At 40.7% G+C, this 21,379-nt stretch overlaps 1 protein-coding gene across 14 annotated transcripts in view; it reads left to right on the top strand.

Moving 5' to 3' along the window:
• The window catches only part of MADD (MAP kinase activating death domain), a 76,551-nt gene that overhangs the window by 19,359 nt on the left and 35,813 nt on the right, over positions 1-21,379 (top strand). For 5 of the 14 annotated variants that reach the window (XM_086749230.1, XM_086749217.1, XM_086749222.1 and 2 more), the window contains exons 4-21: positions 1,249-1,552; positions 1,855-1,986; positions 3,241-3,354; positions 4,088-4,168; positions 5,952-6,008; positions 6,753-6,931; positions 7,938-8,173; positions 8,547-8,703; positions 9,651-9,754; positions 10,625-10,818; positions 11,479-11,759; positions 12,431-12,570; positions 13,663-13,764; positions 15,691-15,750; positions 16,208-16,310; positions 17,341-17,527; positions 17,702-17,852; positions 20,305-20,511. In XM_086749230.1, the coding sequence (XP_086605356.1) occupies positions 1,249-1,552; positions 1,855-1,986; positions 3,241-3,354; positions 4,088-4,168; positions 5,952-6,008; positions 6,753-6,931; positions 7,938-8,173; positions 8,547-8,703; positions 9,651-9,754; positions 10,625-10,818; positions 11,479-11,759; positions 12,431-12,570; positions 13,663-13,764; positions 15,691-15,750; positions 16,208-16,310; positions 17,341-17,527; positions 17,702-17,852; positions 20,305-20,511 (2,789 nt within the window). The remainder of the gene's footprint in view (positions 1-1,248; positions 1,553-1,854; positions 1,987-3,240; positions 3,355-4,087; positions 4,169-5,951; positions 6,009-6,752; positions 6,932-7,937; positions 8,174-8,546; positions 8,704-9,650; positions 9,755-10,624; positions 10,819-11,478; positions 11,760-12,430; positions 12,571-13,662; positions 13,765-15,690; positions 15,751-16,207; positions 16,311-17,340; positions 17,528-17,701; positions 17,853-20,304; positions 20,512-21,379) is intronic. The other 9 variants (XM_086749219.1, XM_086749223.1, XM_086749228.1 and 6 more) reach the window with 3 other exon arrangements.

A 21,379-nucleotide genomic window follows, 5' to 3' on the forward strand; every position in this document is an offset into this window, starting at 1 on the left:
TTTGCAAGGCGTGACCTGGAAAAGTAGAATAGTTTTGAAGTGTGGCAGAATAAAGGTGAAACTGAATCCTTACAGCTTGCAAAATGGTGAGCATGCCTGTTAACAACCTTCTGTCCTGTGCATTACAAATGGCTCAAGGAAGCATGGAGGATGAGAAGCATCCCTGTTCCTGACAGGTTATCACTTACCCAGCATAATCTCAAATTGCCCTTCTTTTGACGCTTGCAAATTTCTCTTTTTTTTTTCCCTTCCTTTCTGAAGCCTTCAGTGTCATAATATTTTTTTCTTTAATTTTTTTTTCTTTTTAAGTTGTGAACTTTAAGATAGAACCTTGAATTTGAACCTCTACCATTCTAAGGGATCTGTTACAGTAACAGATGATGTTTATCAGGCTGAAGTTTTTTTGCAGAATGGCTTCAGCAAGTTTGCAGCCTTCACTCTGCTACAACATTAAGGGCTGAAGTGTACAAGCCACTTTGCTTCCCTTGTCCGACCCAGTTTCAAGTTCTGAAGCTCTGAAGGCCCTCAGCAATGCTGTACATGTGTTTGGGCCAGCCTGTCTGAGCTACCAATTTGCAGATTGCTAGCTTAGGGCATGGAAAAATTGCTTATTTTGCTAAGGTACAGTTTTCTAGACAGCTTTCAGAAATTTATATTCTCAGCTAAATGCATCCACTTGTGCCATGGGTTATTCAGCTCTTAAGAATGATACAATGCAGTTTAGGATAGGATGAAAAAGAGTATTTTATCATGCCAAAACATCTGGGAGTTCTTGGTGTGGCATATGTTTATTATCTCAGATTTAGTTCCTATTCTTGCAGAGGTTTGTAGGACTGCTGGAAGCAGAATCTTACGATCAATCAGTCTGCCACAGTTCTGAATGGGATATGAGAGTATCCTATGTGTGTGCTGAATTTCACTCACCAGAGCAAGGAGAGATCTTCAGAGATCTGGACCTAACTGAACTCTTTAAATGAATGAATGAGCTCCCAGGTGGAAGCAACATACTTGTGTTGATTCCCGACAGCGGCATCCTTGTGTTGATTCCTGCCACAGACAGATTTATACTTCCCCACAGTAGTTGTTTCAGTAAGCCCGAATCCCTACCTTCCATTCCTCTCTATGACCAAATGTTTGTTAGCAGTATCTTTAATTCTGGGTGGATTTGCTCTTTCCGTGGAAGAGCCTTGTGGAACAGCTGTCAAGTGAAGCTCTTGGAGTACTGACCTCGTTGTTCTTCCTGTACAGGGATACAATGTGGCGGATTTTCACAGGCTCCCTCCTGGTGGAAGAAAAGTCTAGCGCATTGCTACACGATTTGCGGGAGATTGAAGCCTGGATATACCGGCTGCTCCGTTCACCGATGCCTGTTGCTGGTCAGAAGAGGGTGGATGTGGAAGTCTTGCCGCATGAGTTGCAGCCAGCTTTGACCTTTGCTCTTCCTGATCCATCCCGCTTCACCTTGGTGGATTTTCCATTACATCTGCCTTTGGAGTTGTTGGGGGTGGATGCCTGCCTGCAGGTGCTGACCTGCATACTTTTGGAGCACAAGGTGAGAAGCGAAGAGTTGATCTTTGATAGGTACGTAGGAAGCTCTGCCCTCTTTGAAACCAGGGTAGGCTGGATGTGTAGAACAGCTTTCTCCTGCACTGCCTGGAATCAATTTGTCTGTGGGGGGAAGGAATAGCTCCTTCTGAGCTTTCTGTTTTGAAAACTTTTGCTCTCACTCAAAAAAGCGTTCAGTTCAGAGCCATCAAATCAGAGGCCTGCAGGCTGTGATCTTTGCGTACTCTTGGGGGGAGTATTAGAAGTGAATAGGTGCTGCAGTGCTAACCTGAGTTTCTTTGATTGCAGGTTGTATTGCAGTCCCGAGATTATAATGCACTCTCAATGTCTGTGATGGCCTTTGTGGCTATGATCTACCCATTAGAGTACATGTTTCCAGTGATCCCTCTGCTTCCTACCTGTATGGCCTCTGCAGAACAGGTACGTATTTTCCCTTTGCTGGTCTTTTGCGAAGGATGTTTCTGTGATGTCTGAAACTTATATAAGAATAATTCTTGTTTCCTTTCCCGCTGTTTCCTCATGGATTGTAGCAAAGTCTGCCTTGCAAAGAACATGCTTTGAGCACCACTGTTTAAATTGTTGGTGACACCACTTATGTAGGATATTTTCAAAGTATGCTTAGTGAATAGTGTGATTCAAAGCAGTAGTTCACAAGCAATGGACAGAAAGGCCATAGATCCACAATATTATGATGATATTTACCCCCTCACCCTAACTGAGTATTAAGGTTTGTTGGGGAGGGTCCAGGGTAATATTTAGGATGCTTGAGGGCTCTTGATTCAGAGTTTAGAAACTATTGACTGCAATTTATTCTCCTCAGAAATATGAAGTGTTGAGTTACTTCAGCTGGGACCTGGGTTTTACCAATAGTCAGCTCTCTACAGGAGCTCATTATTTTGCTTGAATAGATAGAATTCAGGCCATTTTACTACAGTGCTATCCTGCAGCTGATGCTGCAGGTTTGTTCTTGTACTGCCCCTTGGAGGTGACCAACTGTTCCAGATTTAAAGAACAAATTAGCCTCCCAAGCCACTGATCGCAAGCTGCTGCATGCCTTACTGATTTAAACCTTTTTTCTCTGCTGATTCCCTTATTGGAAACAACCTGAATTTCTCCTTAGGTTTTCCACTTACGTTTGAAAAAAACTGTCTATTTCTTCTGCTTCCTAGAGATGTTATTGTTTTGAAACCAAATTACCATTACAAGGGTAAGTGTAAAGCCCTTGCAAGGGTAAAGCCATTTTTACAATGGCACAGACTCAGTTTGAGCTGAGAGTATGTTCATGTGTGACTTGCTGCTTCTCTAGTTATGCTCTTTTGAATATCTTTTTTCTTGGTCCATGATAGATGTGGCAAGCTGTTAGATTAGCTAAGTATTTTCCAAAGAGCCATGCAGCCATATAAGTTACATCCCTGGGGGAAGGGCACGGGAGGCAGAAATTTGTTTTCTTCTAGATGAAAACTGAAGCTCTCTGAGCAGGAGCTCTTATTCTTCTTTTTTTTTTCTCCTAAAAAAAAAAAAGAAGTTTATATTGTATGGAATTAATTATTTATTTATCAATGCTTGTATGTTGCCTCCTCTGCTATAAACATACTGTAGTTAATAAGTATTTGGAAAGAGCATGGTGATATCAAAGGCAGATCTTGTCCTTATTAAAGTCTCTCTTTCTCTCAGTTGCTTCTAGCCCCTACACCCTATATCATTGGTGTTCCAGCAAGTTTCTTCCTTTACAAACTGGATTTTAAAATGCCCGATGATGTATGGCTTATTGACCTGGATACCAATAGGGTAAGTGGTGCCCATAAGAACTTGTGTCTGTTTCCAGGCAACTGTGCACTGTCATCAATGTAACCACTGAGAATTTAAGAATGCCTGGCCTCAGCCTGCCTTTGCCACTACTGTCTTACACTTTAGGATTCCGTTCCTCATTGTGTCTCAAGATCCCCATTTCTTTTGCTCATAAGACATTCTGTTTCAGTTAATCCATCTGGCTGTATCATTAAGAGATAAATCCTCAAACAAATTATAAAGCTGTCTTTTTTGAGTAATTGTGACCCTGTCTCTTACAGCCCTATGTAAGAATCAGATAAGAGCCTTCCAGCAGCATTGGTTGTCATGATTCAAATGGGACTATGAATCCCACTTTCTAATGGGGCATGAGCAAGGCTATTTAAAGGGAAATGTGTATAACATCTTCTACTTGATGGAAATTCCAAAGGATGAGTGTTGGTTCATTCAGACTTCTCTTGGTTTTTTTTTTTTTGTGATAAATGATCAAGTAACTCCTCCACAAACCCACTGTTTGTGATATTGTAAACAATAACAACCATAAAAAAGTGCAAATCAAAGTATTGATGCAGGTGTCTGTGTGTGGGGGTTGTGTTGTGGGATTTCTTAAATTAATTGTTTTACTTTATGGTTTTCATTAATCAGTCTCTGGAGTGGTGGAGATGCAGGAGATTCTGTTTTGAAAATTACTACAGCTGGGAAATTTTTAGTCTGTTGCTGTGCTTAATTCCAGGTGATCGTTCCCACAAATGCAGAATCTTTGCCAGCACTGCCAGAACCAGAAGCTTCAGAGCTGAAAAAGCATCTGAAACAGGTAATAAGCACTTTGGGGAAAGGACTCAGATTCAGTAGAACTTAGCAGATGTAGTCTTGCACAGCTCTTCTGCTATACTGGACAAGAATGCAAGTCATTCTTGCACTGTAAAGCACAATAAGTTAAAAGCGGGTGTGTATCCTGGCACATCCAATGGATGTGAAAACGCACCAGACTACTAGAACACTTTTGTTCAAGAAAGTGCCCCTTGATCTGTGATGGAGAGTTCTACTTCTCTGAATGTGGAGATGGGCTAATCAATAGAGTGGCTGATTAAACACTGTTATAGGGGTGTCTTCTTTTGAGCTCCCTTAGCTGTATGACTTTCTAACATTGTCTGACTAAGGTAAATCTGAGACTTTCATCTTGTTTCAGATCTCGGTAGTTTCTCCAGAGGACTTCATTGTAATTTTTGTTACCTGTTTCATCTTTCGCTATCTCTGCTGCTTCCAGCTTTGTCATTTATAGGGGAAGCACAGGACTAGGAATTTTCTGTCAACCTTTTTAAGATGCCTTTTTCATATAGTTGACCAGTTAGGACATCCCCCATGTTAGAGTACAGCAGTATTTTGAGCTTGAAAAGCAGTATCAGTTGATACAGATGTCAAGTGGTAGGTATCCAGTTGCTGCTTTTCTATGTTAATGGAGAGAGTTAATTCGGAAAAGTAAGCAGTCACTGAGGCTTGTAACTGCAGTTAATTTCTTAGTCAAGTGAGGGTTAATTTGAAATGCTCCAGGACGCGACAGCCCCAAGTAACAGTAAAAATCAGAAACTAACTTTTTTCCAGTTGATGTAGGAAGTTCTAGATTCCTCCTTTACATTTGCCATGTGGGCTTTAAACTCTGATTTGATCCATCAAGCTATGATCATCTTTATTTCCCCTCCATTCACAGATCTGTGTGTGAGGTCTCAGTCTTTCCTGTCAGGTCTTGCTAAGCCATTAATCAGCTTGGGTCATCCTGGCTGATCATGTCAAGCAGGTTTTATCTCTTTATTTCTGTTTTCCTTATGCACGCTGCATGCAGTATCTAAAGGTAAAGTGTGTTATTTGTATGATGGGTTCCGCTCTTTCTCTCTCCTTGTAGACCGGGAGAGCAAAGTGTGTAACCTCTGATACCCCAGTACCTGCTCTCAGCACAGATAGAAGCGATGGGTTGCTTGGAGTTTCGTTACATCCACCTTCCCCCCACTTCTGCCTCACCCCCTTGCAATTTCAAGCACTATTCAGCAAAACTCTCTCACTAGGGCGAAGTTAGATATCAGACAACAATTTGTGATTTCCTTGAAGACATATTTAAAATTCTCAGAGAGTTCAACCAAATTCAGGTTACATCCCCGTTTGTTCCTGTACACATTATCACCAAGAGTTGACCGTTGGCAAAAGAGAAGGAGTGCTATTGGTTGCTGTACAAAGTAGAGAAGACTAAATTGTGGCCCTTGTCACTAAGGGTAACACTCCTGTGTGCCTTTGGGTCTTAGTGACAATGAATAAAATTCAGGATATCTGCTCTTAAACTGCACTAGAAAGTTCTTAGCTGCATCAATAAGGACAGCAGCCTTTCCACTTTCCAGAGTGGCCAGATGTGAATGTTTGGGGGTGGGGCAGTTACACCTTTCTCCCAAGATGTGCCTATTTTGTGGTCCCTTTTATTTCCTGTCATTTGTGATATTTTGTAGTAATAGATTTTTTTTTTCCTTCCATCTGTTTCTCTGTGGTCATGTGTTCGTCTTGGCTCTGATGGGCTGCTGGTGTTATCATATGATCTTCTATCTTGCCTCCAGTGTCTGGTTAGCATGACTGCAATCACTCAGAAAAAGCTGCTCACTCCTGACAACAAGGTTCTTTATTTTATTCTTTTCCCCAGAATTTTCCATTTTACCCTTTTCCTTTGGAATTTTGGTTTTTATTTTGTTTTCTATATTTGTTTTTTAAATAAAAAGATGAAGACTCAGTGGGCAAATGGGAGAAATGAGGAAGATTTAGTATAGGTCTGGGTGTCCAGGACTGATTTACCACTTGCACTGCTCCAGTGCATATCCTTGAAGACGTTAGGAGGGTTGAAGAGGATGGTAGCTTGGATGAAGACCTCATTCAGATGGGAAGGGTAGGTTTGCAGGGATACAGCCAGATGTATGCGTAAAGGTGTCTCCACATAGTCCTAGGATATCAAACTCACTGGTTGAATGGCCAAGTTGCAAGGCAAGTTTCAAGGCCTCTAGGTCCCAAGATATATTCAAATTACACATGGGAATAACTCTACAGTAAGTTGTACATAGTGCTGTACTACTAGTGGTTCATTGAACTATCTGTTTTCCTGTCATATATGATCTGGCAAAGCAGACATTTGTACTACCCCTTGTCTGCCTTCAGGACTGTTTCAGCACTGAGGAGATCGTTTTAACAATCCACATAAAGGATGGCCTGGAGCTATTTGTTGACTCAGCATAGGTAGGAGATGGTTTAAGACAAACTGATGGAGCATGCAGAATTGTTGTAATTGCCTAGAGGGCAGGGTAGCTCTGATCTCACTCTTGTTCTTTGAATAACTTGCTGAATGTGTACATGATGTTGTCCTTCATTAGGCACTGGCCAGCATGAGTCTGAATACTCAGCCCATTCTTAATTTAGAGAAGTTCCATGAGGGGCAGGAGGTACCACTGCTGCTGGGAAGACCGCAGAATGATTTGCAGTCTACTCCCTCCACAGAATTCAACCCTCTGATCTATGGAAATGATGTGGACTCTGTGGATGTGGCTACCAGGTGAGGCTGAACAGGAAGGTAGTGTTGAATCTTCATAAAGTTTGCACTTGAAGGCAGCACAGACACTTCTGCGGGTCCTGTGGTGGAAGCAGCATCTTCCAGGTTCTACTGCAGATTCTACTTTACATCATGGGGAAAAAAAGCGCAGAAATTTACAGTGATTATCTCGGATCTGTTAACTGCATGAATGTAACTATGTATCTTGAGGAGGTGTTTTATTTCTTGCATTTTCCTGTAGATCGTAGGATCATAGAATAGTTTAGGTTGGAAGGGACCTTTAAAGGCTATCTAGTCCAACCCCCCCGCAAGGAGCAGGGATATCCCTGACTAGATCAGGTTGCTCAGAGCCCTGTCCAGCCTGACCTTGAAGATTTTCAGGGAATGGGTCATCCACCAGCTCTCTGAGCAACCTGTGCCAGCATTCTATCACCCTCATTGTAAAAAATTTTTTCCTTATGTCCAGCCTCCCTTTGTTTTAAAACCATTACCCCTCATGTCTGATCACAATAGGCCCTGATAAAGAGTTTCTCCCCATCTTTCCTGTAAGCCCCCTTAGGTATTGTAAGACTGCTATAAGGTCTCCCTGGAGCCTTCTCTTCTCCAGACTGAACAGCCCCAGCTCTCTGAGCCTGTAAATTATCCACTTTACCTGGACTTGTCAGTCTGATATTGTATCCTTAGCTTAAAGCACAAGCCTTGAACTACAAAAAAAGCTGGAGACTTAGTCATCACCTCAGCTAGCAGATATGATAACAATGTCCCTCATTGAGTGGGTCTTGTTGTTGAGGTGGTAAATTAAAACAAAGCGATTTTTTGTGGTTTTTTTTTTTCTTTTCTTTCTTTTTAAAGACAGCTATTTTCTAAGAAGATGTAGTTTTTCATGCTGAGATACCATTCTTCAAAGTTTTGAAACATTGCCTACTGTATACCTTTTAAAGGCTCTCAGTCTTCTTTTCTGTTGGGTTCTATGTTTTTATCTGATGTATTGTCTTCTATTTCTTTTTAGGGTTGCTATGGTGAGATTCTTCAACTCGCCAAATGTTTTGCAAGGTTTCCAGATGCATACTCGCACTCTTCGTCTCTTCCCACGACCAGTGGTGGCCTTCCAGGCAAATTCTTTCCTTGCTTCTAGGCCGAAGCAAACACCTTTTGCCGATAAGCTTTCCAGGACACAGGCAGTAGAATACTTTGGAGAATGGTCACTCAACCCTACTAACTATGCTTTCCAAAGAATTCATAACAGTAAGTTTTGGTCTTGTCTTTCCTGCACTTGGGTGTAATGCAGGAACTTTGAAAACAGAGGGATTCTGGGGAAGGACTTAGTTTTATACCATAGTATTCCTGCTGGGGAGGGAAATCCAGTTCAAGGAACATTGTTCTGTTTTTATGTATGTACTTGTTTCTACCAAGTTAGCCCTGCTCTTAGCCACTCACTCCTCCAGTTAATTTTACCTCTTGTCTTGTTTGGTTATGGCGAAGTAGTCTTGTAGGCTTCTTAGAGCAGAGACTGTCCCTTCCTTTGTGCAAGACTTAGCAGGGAATAGCCTCACTGTGGACGAAGCCTTTGACGCCAGTAAATGAGTTCAGTTAACTCTCTCCTTGTTTTGTTATGCAGACATGTTTGACCCAGCACTGATTGGTGACAAACCGAAGTGGTATGCTCACCAGCTGCAGCCCATCCACTATCGTGTCTATGACAGTAATTCACAGCTGGCTGAAGCGCTGAATGTCCCAGTAGAGAAAGAAACAGACTCTGATCCCACTGATGACAGGTTAGTGTGGGGCATAACCCTAGTCACATGGCAGTTACTTCAGATTGCTGGGCCTCTCCTGCTTCTTGTTTGCAGCCTTTTTCTCTAGCCTGCCAGGTTGCTGTTTCATTTCTTCTCTCTGGGCAGAATACTGATGGTGAAGTAAATTTGTCTCACTGCTCTGTCATCACAGCAACCTCTTAACCCTGTTTCTTAAGTCTTCATTTAATGTGAATCTCCATTTGTTTTTTTCTGTTTTCTTTTGCTACTTGTGTGCCACTTGACATTCGGTATTTCCTCCCACCTTAATGCATTTTTCTTCCATGCTGTTCTTTTTCTGGTTATTTCTGTTGCAGTACTACAAGTACTCCCACCCATCCTACCACTCTTCAAATTTCTACTCAGTGCACGTAGTTATGCAAAGCTTGTTAGTACTACCCACTGCCTGAAACCTCCTTGTCTGTTCAGTAAAATGAGAATATAAAATTTTTTGTTATAGTAGTTTTGGCCATATCTCCCAGAGTTTTGCATCTAGTTTTATTTTCCTTCTTTCAGGCCTGGACTTGCACAACTTTTACGTTCTAGACAGCACCAGTGTTCCTAACAGAGCAGGATTTATTATTATTATAAAAAGGGAATTATTTTATTTGTGACTTCCAGACACGCACGCACACACACATGCACTCACTCACTCTCCCTGCTCACTTATGCTTGACCTCATTAACTTTGCTGAGAGCCTTTAAATGTCTTCCCATATGTCTCCTGACGTACCACAAAGTTTTTTCATTTGCTCTGACCTTTCATGAAGCTGACTTCTGACTCACCAGAAATTTGTTTGTAGAAACTGTAATGTCATGAGATTTTTTAAAAGGCCCATGAAAACAGTGCTGATTCACCTCTTTGAAACATCAGGCTCTGCTGTTGCTTTGATGCTGCCACTCATCTCTCTCTCTCACCTGTTGTGGCAGTGGCAGTGACAGCGTCGACTATGACGACTCAAGTTCCTCCTACTCCTCCCTTGGTGACTTTGTCAGTGAGATGATGAAATGTGACATTAATGGCGATACCCCAAGTGAGTAATTTTGAGCTGTACTTTCACAAGGTCCACATAGGTTCCTCTTGCCTATTCATTTGCATTGTGGGAAAAAATGCCTCCCCCAAGTCCCTGAATCAGAGCAAAGTAGTCTTGCTCTGAGGTAAAAGTGTCTTCTATACTCCCTCTTCAATATCCAGGGATAGACTGAAAAAAGACATTTCTCCTGCTTATAAACAATGTCCTCCAAAGGATACTGGAGGAGGAAGAACAGAAATAGGTGCTGATGAACAAAACTAACTCACTAGATCTGGAAACAACCTGCTGCTGCCAGTAGATACTGTGCAATATGGGCAGCAGAGTACAAGGTTTCTCCTGTCCCTGCGTATCGGTTCTCAGTGCTAGCTTTAATGAGTCACTGTATCCTAGTGGGGACAGGAAAATACGTTCTCTGTGGCTTATATGTAGGCTGCAGCAATAACTTCTCTTGTGAGAGTGGGAAAGTCTCACTTTCTTCAATAAACTAAATCTAGGAAGGCCAACACATTTCCGATGTCCCCAGGACAAGAGGTAATAATCATAAGTTGCAAGAAAATAAATTCTGCTTGGACATGAGGAGAAGGTCTTCATGGTTCCTGTAGTTAAACAAGTTCCCAGGATCACAGTGAATTGTCAGGCCTTGGAGACTTTCAAAACTCAGAGGGACAAGGCCCCGAGCAACCTGCTTTAACTGTGAAGTTATATCTACTTTGAGCAGAGAATTGGAATAGATGACCTCCAAAAGCCCTTTACAACTTAAATTTTTTTTATGCAAATTTGTTCTACTGAGCATTCCTCATCTGGTAGGGATATTTATTTAGATAGGCTGAGGAAGGCAGTGTTCTCTAATGCAAAATGATGTGTTTGCAGGTGTTGACCCCCTGACTCACGCAGCCCTTGGTGATGCTAGTGAAGTGGAATTTGATGATTTTCAAGAATATTCAGGGGATCCGGATGAACAGGCCATGGACAGTGAAAACTCCCAGGAGAACAACCAGCCTCGTTCAAGTTCCAGTACTACAGCCAGTAGCAGCCCCAGCACTGTCATCCATGGAGTGAATCATGTGTGTACTGAGATGAGTTCAGCCCCAAGATCAGCGTGTTAGGATATAAAGAATGGGAGAATGCTCGTGGTTCTTTCTGAGAAGTGCAAAAGCTAATAGGACTGTGAAACCATGCACAGATTAAATTACATGCTGTTTCTGGACTTTCTGAGCAAAGTGGAATTTACCGGTACCCTCTTATGCTGGGATAGAGCATTCTTGTACATAAAAGCTCCCACTCATTGAAAAATGCGGCATTAACAGAGAGCAGTGGTCTAAGTTGTGACTGCAGGAATTGCTTTTACAGAGTCTGGAAAAACCTGATGCATTAGAGGAACAGGGAGTGGGGAGGGGAAGCTTAAGAGTCTGTGGTCATTTAGGAAGAACAGGAGTTGCTTGCATAACCACAAAACAGGGTAATGGAGAGCTGTTATTCTGAGCTAAGACTTGTCAGTAAGATCTGTTTTACAGGGGAGTAAGTCCCTAGAACAATGCAGAAATGCTGCAGCCTATATAAAATCCTAGATTGCAGTCATGGATAGTGGGGATGGGTTTGGGGGCCCGGTAAGAAACAGCAAGGACCCTGCAGACTTCCCAGATTGAAATAATTGTTATTGTCCTGCCCTTCAGTTGTATGTAAAGCAAATTAGCGAGCAGATCAATGATTTGACTGGTCCACAGGAGTCAGCAGATTCAGCAGAAATGGAAGAGAAGTTGGTTGCTGGATTTTCAAACCATCTCACTTCCTTGCCACTGCAACCAAGCTTTCCCAAGATAAGCTTGGATCGTCGTGAGAGTGACAGCGCAGCTGGCAGCATGAGCTCCTCAGAAGGTATGGTGAGGAAGCGAGAGTATGACAATCCGTACTTCGAACCACAGTATGGTTTTCCTACAGAGGATGAAGATGATGAGCAGGAAGAGAGCTACACCCCAAGATTTAATCAGAATCTCAATGGAAGCAGGTGAGTCCTCCTTGTCTCCTGTCCTTCTGTATAGCACTGTTGGGGTTTCTGTCTTCTTCATGTAGTTTAATGTTCATTCATTTCATGAAATATATTGTTGATCACTTCCATTTAATACTGAAATCCTGTAAACCTTTCAATTTGGGAAATGGCACTTGCTCAGTCCCTGTGTTCCTTGCTTTTATGTAAGCAGTAGGAGCCAACAGAATTATTATTATTATTATCATTATTATTATTATTTATTATTATTATTATTATTATTATTTCTTCCTAGAAACATTCTAGTGTGTCACCTACTGATTTCTGGAAACTTTTGAACGATTTTTTTGTGAAGCATTGTCTTTTGGGGAAAAGATACTATAGTGATTGACCTTGGGTTTTCTTGTTATTGCTCTCAAAGCAGACCCCTTTCACCCTCAAATCCACCAATGCCCTTTTACAGACAAATTTTCAGCATACCCTGAAAAGTAATAAAAGCCTGAATGTAAAGATGCTTAAATTCTTTCCTTTTTTCTTTTTCTTTTTTTTTTTTTCTTTCCCACAAGATAAGGGTAGCATCGTGGAAACTGATGAGGAATGAGACCAGTATCGATCTTACACAATCATACAATGTGTTGATTTGGTTCGGGAAGGGGGAAAGCTAATAACAGTTGTTCTTAATTTCTTTAAAGGTCTCAGAAGTTACTTCGTCCAAACAGTTTAAAGCTGGCCAATGATTCTGATGCAGATTCAGATTCCAGGGCCAGCTCCCCAAACTCTACTGTCTCCAACAACAGCAGTGAAGGTTTTGGAGGCATCATGTCTTTTGCAAGTACGTACTAATGCATTCATTAAACTAGTTTTATTTATTATATTAGAGTTTACAGAGATATACAATAGAGGGATGGCTAGTCAAGAGAATGACTTGGTCGGCAAATTGTTACCAGCTCTCCAGAAGTTACGTTGGGAGCCACAGGACCTATTTAACTTACACTGCTGATAACTACTGCTTTATGTATTTTTCAGTAAGAGGGACTTTGGTTATGTGGTTAAGCCCTTGAATTATACGGCACTTTAGGACACAGATCAGAAATTCTTTCAGTTTCATTTAAACAAAAAATTGTGCAATTTCATGAACTTTATGTAAAAGTCTTTCCTATATCTATAAAAATCATATTGTCTATTTAGGTGCTAAATTCAGTTTCTGGTCTGTTCTCACCTACTTTCAATTGTATTTTAATAATAAAATCCACAGGTGTGGAAAACTAATCTAGAGTTTTTAGTGAGTGAAAGAACATATGGGCAGTTGAGTCTTGCACTATAGTGGGGAGCAGTGTAAGAATTTTGCAGCAGTGGGGAAGGGATATTGGATGTTTCTGGTAAAATGGTTGTTACTGAAAGAAGGCCGCAAAAAAAAAGAACCAAAGCAAATTGAAATAGTATGCTGACATTTTAAATTAACATCTTGAAGTCTTAATCAGCTCGTTGATCTACATGAGGTGCTTTCAGGCTGTCTATGGGCTTAACCAGATGACGATGTTATTGTGTTCTTAAGATCTGTCTGTATTAGGAAGAACTTTTGTTTTCTCCTGATAAATGGAAAGATTCTATTTTAAAGCACACTTCTGTGGCAGACTTAGTGTTTCACAAGTGCAGGAAGACAGGTGATATTGCTGTTACATTTAAGACTCACAGATACAACAGCAGTGGTTGCAACATATGTTTTTATACAGTTTAGAATAATCTGGTTACAAATGTGGTTGCTATGTAAATGACATGATGTTATGCTTGTGAGACTTTTGGGTAATAAAGAAGGACTTAATCATTAAGGATCTGGAATAAGAAGGTGAATTACAGGAAGTTTAGTAAGTTCAGGTGTGTGCAGTGAGCATAGGCACTTAATTGTTTTCTTCTTCTGTCATAGGCAGCCTGTACAGAAACCACAGCACAAGTTTCAGTCTGTCCAACTTAGCTCTGCCGACCAAAGTTGGGAGAGACAAGAATACTCCTTTTCCCAGCCTGAAAGGTAATTGTTTTTCCCTTTGTCTTCTAACAGCCTTTACAGTTCTTGTGACTTGGCAGTCTGAGATCTAATCTCTAACAGGAATCCTGGGGGTGACACATTTTGGTAGTTCGGGTAATACCCAAATACTGACAGTAAATTAATTGTCTTGATGTCTCTCAGTAAGATTTCTTACCAGCAATTGGACTGAGTTGGGATGGGAGACTGGCTAGTCTAGACTGTGTTAATGGATATACTGTGAATGTTGGTTTTGTTTTGTGTTTTGTTTTGTTTTATTTTTAAGTATTTAATGTAAAGAATTGGGAACCAAGAGGTAGGTCCTACTTTTGTACTGCCACTATTTTAATGATTAGCCTTAGGTAGCTTGTTAGAGAAATGATGCTGCATTTGTAAGTGGGGATAACGCCAACCTCCCATTAAGACAGCAGCTTATGTGGATTTCAAAAGTGTTTATAGTCTTTTCAGTTCACTAAATAGAAAATTTCTGATCAAAATCAAATTATAATCATACTTGAGCTCATTCAGAGTGAAGATCGATCCCTAACTTACGTGCACAGTGTTTTCATTGGAAATTCCTGTTTGTCTGGAGTATCATTAGATAATATGTCTGAATGGACAGTAGAGAAATGACCCTCTTACTGTGGGGAGTTAGGCAGCCTGGTCGTCCTTGTACCAGATGTAATAACAGAAAGGTGACTGAGCACGTGCTGATGTTTTAGTGTTGAGATTTCTTCAGTTGCTAAACTGTGGAAACGTTTTATTTTCCTTTTGAGTTATTCTATCTGATTAGAACTTTCTACTTTTGTTTTAATATGTTGATTTTTTTTTTTCATTTATTTTTTCCTCCTCATCATTTTCATCGGTAAAGATTACTTTAATCTGGAAGTGGGAAGGGATGTGGATGAAGGTTGGTATGATGTTTTGCTGACCTTTGACCTTGTAGAAACAAAGGCCAAAAGCTAGTTTTTGTGTTTCTGCTTTGGACTTTGTTTAGGAGACAAGTAATAATTCCCTGTGTGTAAAATGAGGAGGAACAGGACTGGTATGGTGAAAACACTAGCAGAGACTCTGCACAGCTGTTTTTGACAACCTTTTACCAGTTGGTTATGTTTTCATGTCCAGTTGTACTGGATAAGAAACATGCTTCGTGTCAGGGTTATTTCCATGGGTAAACGTAATGACTGATTCCATGCATTGGAAGAAAACAGTGATGGGGTTTGCCATTCCACGTTCATGCTTTGCGCCTCATCTTCTGCACTTTAGTTTTCTTTTCTTGACTAATCCTGTAGGAGCCTTTAATGTTACTATGCAGATATGAGGATGGAATTTCTGTGGAGTAGCTCAGTCTGTTTTATGCATGTGCAAGTGTGTGTGTGGTTTGTGTTCATTTACGTGTGCACGCTGGCTCACTGGGATTCCCACTGGGCACTTCACTGTTTTTTAAACGTTTTTGTCTCTGTTGTACAGGTATAAAATTGCTGTATTAACTTGTTCTTACCAAGTGTGTGTAGTACCCTGTGTTTCTAACTGTAATGGGAAATGATGCTGGGACTCCATCTCATTGCTGCTGTTTGACCACTTTCCATCTTCCTTTTTAATTTTTATTTCATGCACATCCATTGATATTTTTTCCTCAGTGATCCAGGTGTTTTTGATAGTGCCCTTGAAATACAGTATGTGCCATAATGTCCTTGAAGATACAGTACATTGGTTCCATGGTGCCAAATTTCAAGTCAAGCACTATCTCTGAGATTAATTATACTGGCCCTTGTTGTCTTGGGCTTTCAAGCATCCTTCCTGCTCTAGCGTCATTTGGGTTTTCTTTTGAGGGAGGGCTGGGAAGAAGACAGTAGTTGGATTTTTTTGATGCTGATGGTGGGGAGTGTAGATATTGTAGTACACCTACTAATTGTATATTTTGTGTCCCAGTATTTGGGTTAAATACTATAATGGAGATTATTACTGAAGCTGGCCCAGTAAGCAATGAAGGTGGGTTCCCTACAGCATGAGCTGTGCATGATACAACAATTTCCAGCATTCCCTATGCCTGACTTTGGGCTACCTTTCTCACTGGGTAACCAGTACCACATGATCTATACTAGTCACCCCCAATACATTATGCTTTTACATATAGTGACTAATTTGAAGATGGTTCTTGTCATGGAACTGCATGCAGAGCAGCCAAACTTTTCCTGCCTTTCACCTCCTGCTCCCATTACCATCTCTTTTTCTCTCTGCGTTACTCCCATTACTGTTTTCTGCCGATGTGTGATGCTAGAATATGATATATGCTGCTGCTTTTTTGGAGTTTTCCATTTTGTTTGAAGTCTGTTACCTGTAATCCAAATAGGTGTATTAGCCAACCTTAGCGTTGCTTGTAGCTGTCCTGAGATCAGACTGTTTTCCTCCCACCCCTCCCTCTCATCCTGTTTCCTCACTTGTTTAGGAAACAGACGAGCCCTTGTGGATCAAAAGTCTTCAGTCATTAAGCACAGCCCAACAGTGAAGAGAGAATCTCCGTCGCCTCAGGGACGAACTAGCAATTCCAGGTAATATTTTTTCATTGCTTTTTAAGTATAAAGTGTTGTTAGAGTGGTCTCATACTTAGCCAATGTTTCCTCAGAAGTCTAGCTGCTGAAATCTAAATAGTAATTTTCTACAGACCTAAGCTTGCACGTATTTTTGTCTGAGAAGATTCAGTGTGGATGGTCTTACAGAGAGTAGCACACATGTATTTTTTTTTTGTGATCTGAAATGTATCCTCTTTCTATCTGAGATAAAAAAAATTCTAAGTCCCTACTTTAACTCAGTATTTATTCTTTGTAATTGACTCTGTTCTGAGCAAGGTCATCTAGCCAGCAGCGTTTTAATACACCATGTAGGAGATCAGCTGAGTCATATGAAGTGGTTTGATTCCATGAATTCATGTGAAATGCTTTTCTCAGCCTTAGGAAGGGACTCAGAACGGTGCAAGTAAACATTACCTGACCTGTGCCTGTGCTTTTTCTTCCCTTTCTTACGTAGCAGTCATGAGTAGAGTGAAATTTACTTTGAGCTACTTGAGTTGGGAGACAAGAACAATAACTGCAGTTCAGACTGGAGAATGCAACAGATTGCACAGGAGATCCCCTCTTACCATTCCCTCCCCTGTGGCAAAACAAGCTGAAGCAGTACACATCCAAGGTTGCTGTAGTAGTGCTATTAGTAGTGCAGCTCTTCCTCTTTTAAGGAAAGCCTACAGGTCAGGCAAGGCGAGTGTGGGAGAAGGTTGTGGTGTAGAGGATTCCTATGGATTCTGAGGAGTGCTGTGAAGGTGAGTACAGCGGTAGCTAGAGAGACTGGAGGAAAATCTGCTTATGGCTTACTGTAGGAAATAACAGACAAAAGAACCTAGAACAGATCTTGGGCTGTGTGCAGTTATGTTAGCAGCAGGCATAGCTGTATTTGAACTTCCTTTCTTGTAAACCCAGCTTTGATAGGAAATGAATTTCTGTGTGTGTTCTGGCCATACCTTTCTTCCCATGCAAGCTGAGGTAAGCAGGGGGCTGACTTTTACCTGCTTCCTCTTAAATCCATCAGTGAGAACCAGCAGTTCCTGAAGGAGGTGGTACACAATGTTCTCGATGGGCAAGGTGTTGGCTGGCTGAACATGAAGAGAGTCCGACGACTGCTGGAGAGTGAGCAGCTCCGTGTCTTTGTACTAAGCAAGCTGAATCGCGCAATCCAGTCAGAAGAAGATGCTCGACAGGATGTCATACAGGATGTGGTCAGTGCTGAACTCAGCAGGGTCCTCGTACCTGGCGTCTGCTGAGGCTCTATTCATAGAAAATTTTTGTTAAATTGCCGTCTAAAAGCTGATGTTACAGCAGTTTTGGAATTTATCTTCTTGAATTACTTTCTCACTTCTGAAACAGTGACACTAACAGGATTTTAATTGCAGGAGATCAGCCGCAAGGTTTATAAAGGCATGTTGGACTTGCTGAAGTGCACCGTGTTGAGCCTGGAGCAGTCATATGCAAATGCTGGCCTAGGAGGCATGGCCAGTGTTTTTGGCCTGCTAGAGATAGCACATACTCACTATTACAACAAAGGTAAGAAAAGTGTTTATGAGAATACAACGTTTATGAACCAGACAAGATCCTTATTGTGAAGGTAGCTGTTTTGTGGCTTCTGATATTTCAGGGGTTTTATGACACTTTCAAAACAGGTGAGAACTGTACCATTGTTACTGAAACCATACAAAGTTGAAACCATTCCCTTGCACACTTGTAACTGGACCAAAGCAAAATAATAGCCATACTGATATTTGATTGAAAGTGGAAACTGTGCAGCAAGATACAAAACCTGGGACTTTTACAGATGAGGTGGAAATTCTGAGAGTGGGGACCTTCTGCTAACACAATCCCAGCCACGGTTTTGGAAAGTTATTGCAGACAACCCGGATAGGGAGGGAAATATTTCTAATGTGGAACCATATGAGACTGATACCTCAGCAACCACCTTGCATTACACAATGATTCTTATATCACTAAATACTCTTGGAGAGGAAAGTCTGAAAATACCTCTTTCTTTTTCAGCTTTTCCATAAAATCTGATTCTTAATGCAAAATAAGAAAATGCGTGCATAAGGAAAAAGAGCAAAGGATGACAAAAAGCTACCTGTCTGCTTAATATCTGACTCAGCTGTAATCTTAAATGATGAAAAGCTATTTATTTCATTGTAGCAGAGGAGTAACATCTGCTAAACACTTTATAGTTGATGTTCTGGGTGGCTTGCATCAGGGATTTTATGAGTTGGCTTAGATGCCCTGTGGGTTTCAGGTGTTCATTTCCAATTGTTGTTAGAATGCTTAGGAAGATGAGGAAGGCTGTGCTAGAGTAACAGTCCTGAATGTGGAGAATAGGCTGATCTTGGTAATTATAAGCCTTTTAGTCTGACGCTGATCCTAAGCAAAATTATAGAGTGGCTGATGTAAAACTCAATGGTTTTAGGGTGAAATCTTGCTAATGTAATGCCAGATAACATAATTTGATGGTAAGCAGAGTGGTAGAGTGTACCCAGTAAATTAATTATGGTCACAGTAGACAAAATTTGCTATCAACTTTTAAAGCTTTGATACATCTCCAAAGGACTTCTCTCATTATTGCATGACATCTTGATTTGTAGTCAAATTTTAGCTGTTTAGTATATTTTACCTGTTTTCAATTAATTGATCTAGATATTTCTCGAAATGTTTTCTAGAGGTTAGTGCTTATCTTCATGTTATTTAACATATAATAATTACCTAGTAATCCTAAAATTGTTCAGTTTGCATTTGATGCATACTGTTTGAACAGGACATGATGGATATAGGTTATTTGTCTAGAGAAAGCTGAATGTTAATAAAGCATGGTTGTGATTAATTTATTTTAATATGGCCAAACTAAGGACTTGTGTTTATGACAGTTGGCAATAATAGCAGGATTGGGAACTATGCTCTAGGAAGCACTGTCTCTGAAAATGGCAACTGTGTGTGAACTTCCCACTGTGTGTCTGTAAAAACTGGAGAGGGGGACACTGTGTAAACCTGGCAATACAGATCTAGGATGCAGCTATTGTATTGTCTCTGGATATGTCATTAACAGGACCCACAGCTAAGGTAGTGCTTCATCACATCTTGAAAAACTTACGTTTCTGAAAAGACCTACAAGGAATTGGGAAAACACTTTTGCTCTGAAGGATGGAGATGTTCAGTCTGTTGAATGTTAGGTGTTGATTGTTTTCAGTTATTATCTAAATGGAAAGGTGTTGCTGATAGCAGAATCTTTAATCTACTGGTCAAAGGTATCACAAGGTGTAGTGGTACAACAAATTTAGATGTTAGGATATGAAATTTTGACTGTTAGCCTCATCGGCTATTGGAACAGTTCGTGCAGGATAGCAGGACGTTCTTTACAGAAAACCTAATTTTAATTATTCAATTCTGAAGGTTTTGCTGTAATTCAAACTGTGGAGTTTGATAGAGAGAAATAATCCAAACTGCCATTTGAGACGTATGATTATAGGAAGAGAAAGATGGAAGAGCTATAGCTGATAGGCGTTTGATTTCTTTTCCTAAATGAAGTTTTATTTAGTGTTACCCATCAAAGATGATTGTCATCTTTTCACTGTAAGAGGAGCTTGCTTAAATTCTAGAAGTGACATTCTTGGTAGTTTAAGGCAGAATTATTTAATCTTGCGTAACTCAGCAGAGGAGATACTACAGTTACTGTGTCAAAGAAGATTCCTAGGTTTCAAATATACAGGAAGGAGATAATCTGAGTATCCCAAAACCAGCACTCTGGCTTTCTCCTCTACTGTTCCCACCAGTGTGTCAGACTAACTGCAAGCCATGGTGACCTATAGGAACAAATGTGAGACTGAGCTGTTTCTGTCCTGGCTTAATGATTTATATGAGACCATCTGTCTCATCTTCCTTTTCTTGCTTTCATTTCCTTTTTCCTTATGTTTTCTTTTTTCTCTTCTTTTTTTTCCCAACACTTTTTTTTTGTTGTTGTTTAAAGAACCAGAAAAGAGAAGACGAAGTCCAACAGATGGATCTATCACCCCAGTTGGCAAGGATCCTGCATCATCCCCAAGAGTGGAGCTAAAACCTGCGATGCAGCTGCCAGTACCTCAGCTGATGCCAAAGGCACCGAGCCCTGCAGACAAAGGGCCAAGAGAGTTTGACACAAGGAGTCTAAAAGAAGAAAATTTTATTGCTTCCATTGGTGTGTATTGAGGTGCATGTGAAGTGCAGGAGGGACTTCTAGATTGGCATTAGGGTCTATTTGCATTCTCTCCATTTTTGACACACTACATTGCTGCTGTAACATGCTTCATTTACCCTTTGGATCACAAGGAACAATCATATATGTTCTCACTGTATGCTTGGATAAACTATCCAGGGCAGTTTTCTCCCAGAAGCTTTCTAATCTTAATTGTTTCTGAACTTCATTATGCTTTAAACAACTTTTACTTTATGTTCTGTGCTTGATGTTTTCAAGCAACAGGAAATGGCAAAAGGGATACAGGGCCAGCAGGACTTTGGGAAGGGCAACTGTGGAAGGTACTATGTGAAACAAAAGTTTTCTAATCATTGCTGACTACCTGTGGATTATCTAGATTGCATCCTGATAGAAGTGGCTCCCAGGACCTGCTGATTGTTAGTAATAAAAACTGCCAAAGAGATATCAGTTGTAGTGTTACAGTTTCAGTGAGCAGGACTGATGGATCTTCCTTCTATGCAACAGCAAATAGAACGAGTGCCCTTCTAAACAGCATCTGCTAGGCTAGTCGCTGGAAACTTTCCAAGTCTAATTTCTTAGCTGCTATAGCTTTTCCCGATTTCTGGGGAAAAGTTAGAGGTAGGCTTTAAACTGTTTTACCTAAAAAGGGCTTTACAGATTTTTTTAAGGGGGGGGAAAAAGGGAAAGAAAAAAATGTGTTCATTGGATCCAACCTGCTTTGAGTTGTAAACAAGAGAAAAGTACCATCGGCATATGAGAGAAATTCTTTGTCAACTCCAAAAATACGTCATGTTAAATTTTAGCCATTGCTTCTCATAGCCTGTTTAAAATAAGTTTTTAATGGAATAAT

The sequence above is a fragment of the Chlamydotis macqueenii genome, chromosome 5 (assembly GCF_036417535.1).
Source record: "Chlamydotis macqueenii isolate bChlMac1 chromosome 5, bChlMac1.mat, whole genome shotgun sequence".
NCBI lineage: Eukaryota > Metazoa > Chordata > Aves > Otidiformes > Otididae > Chlamydotis > Chlamydotis macqueenii.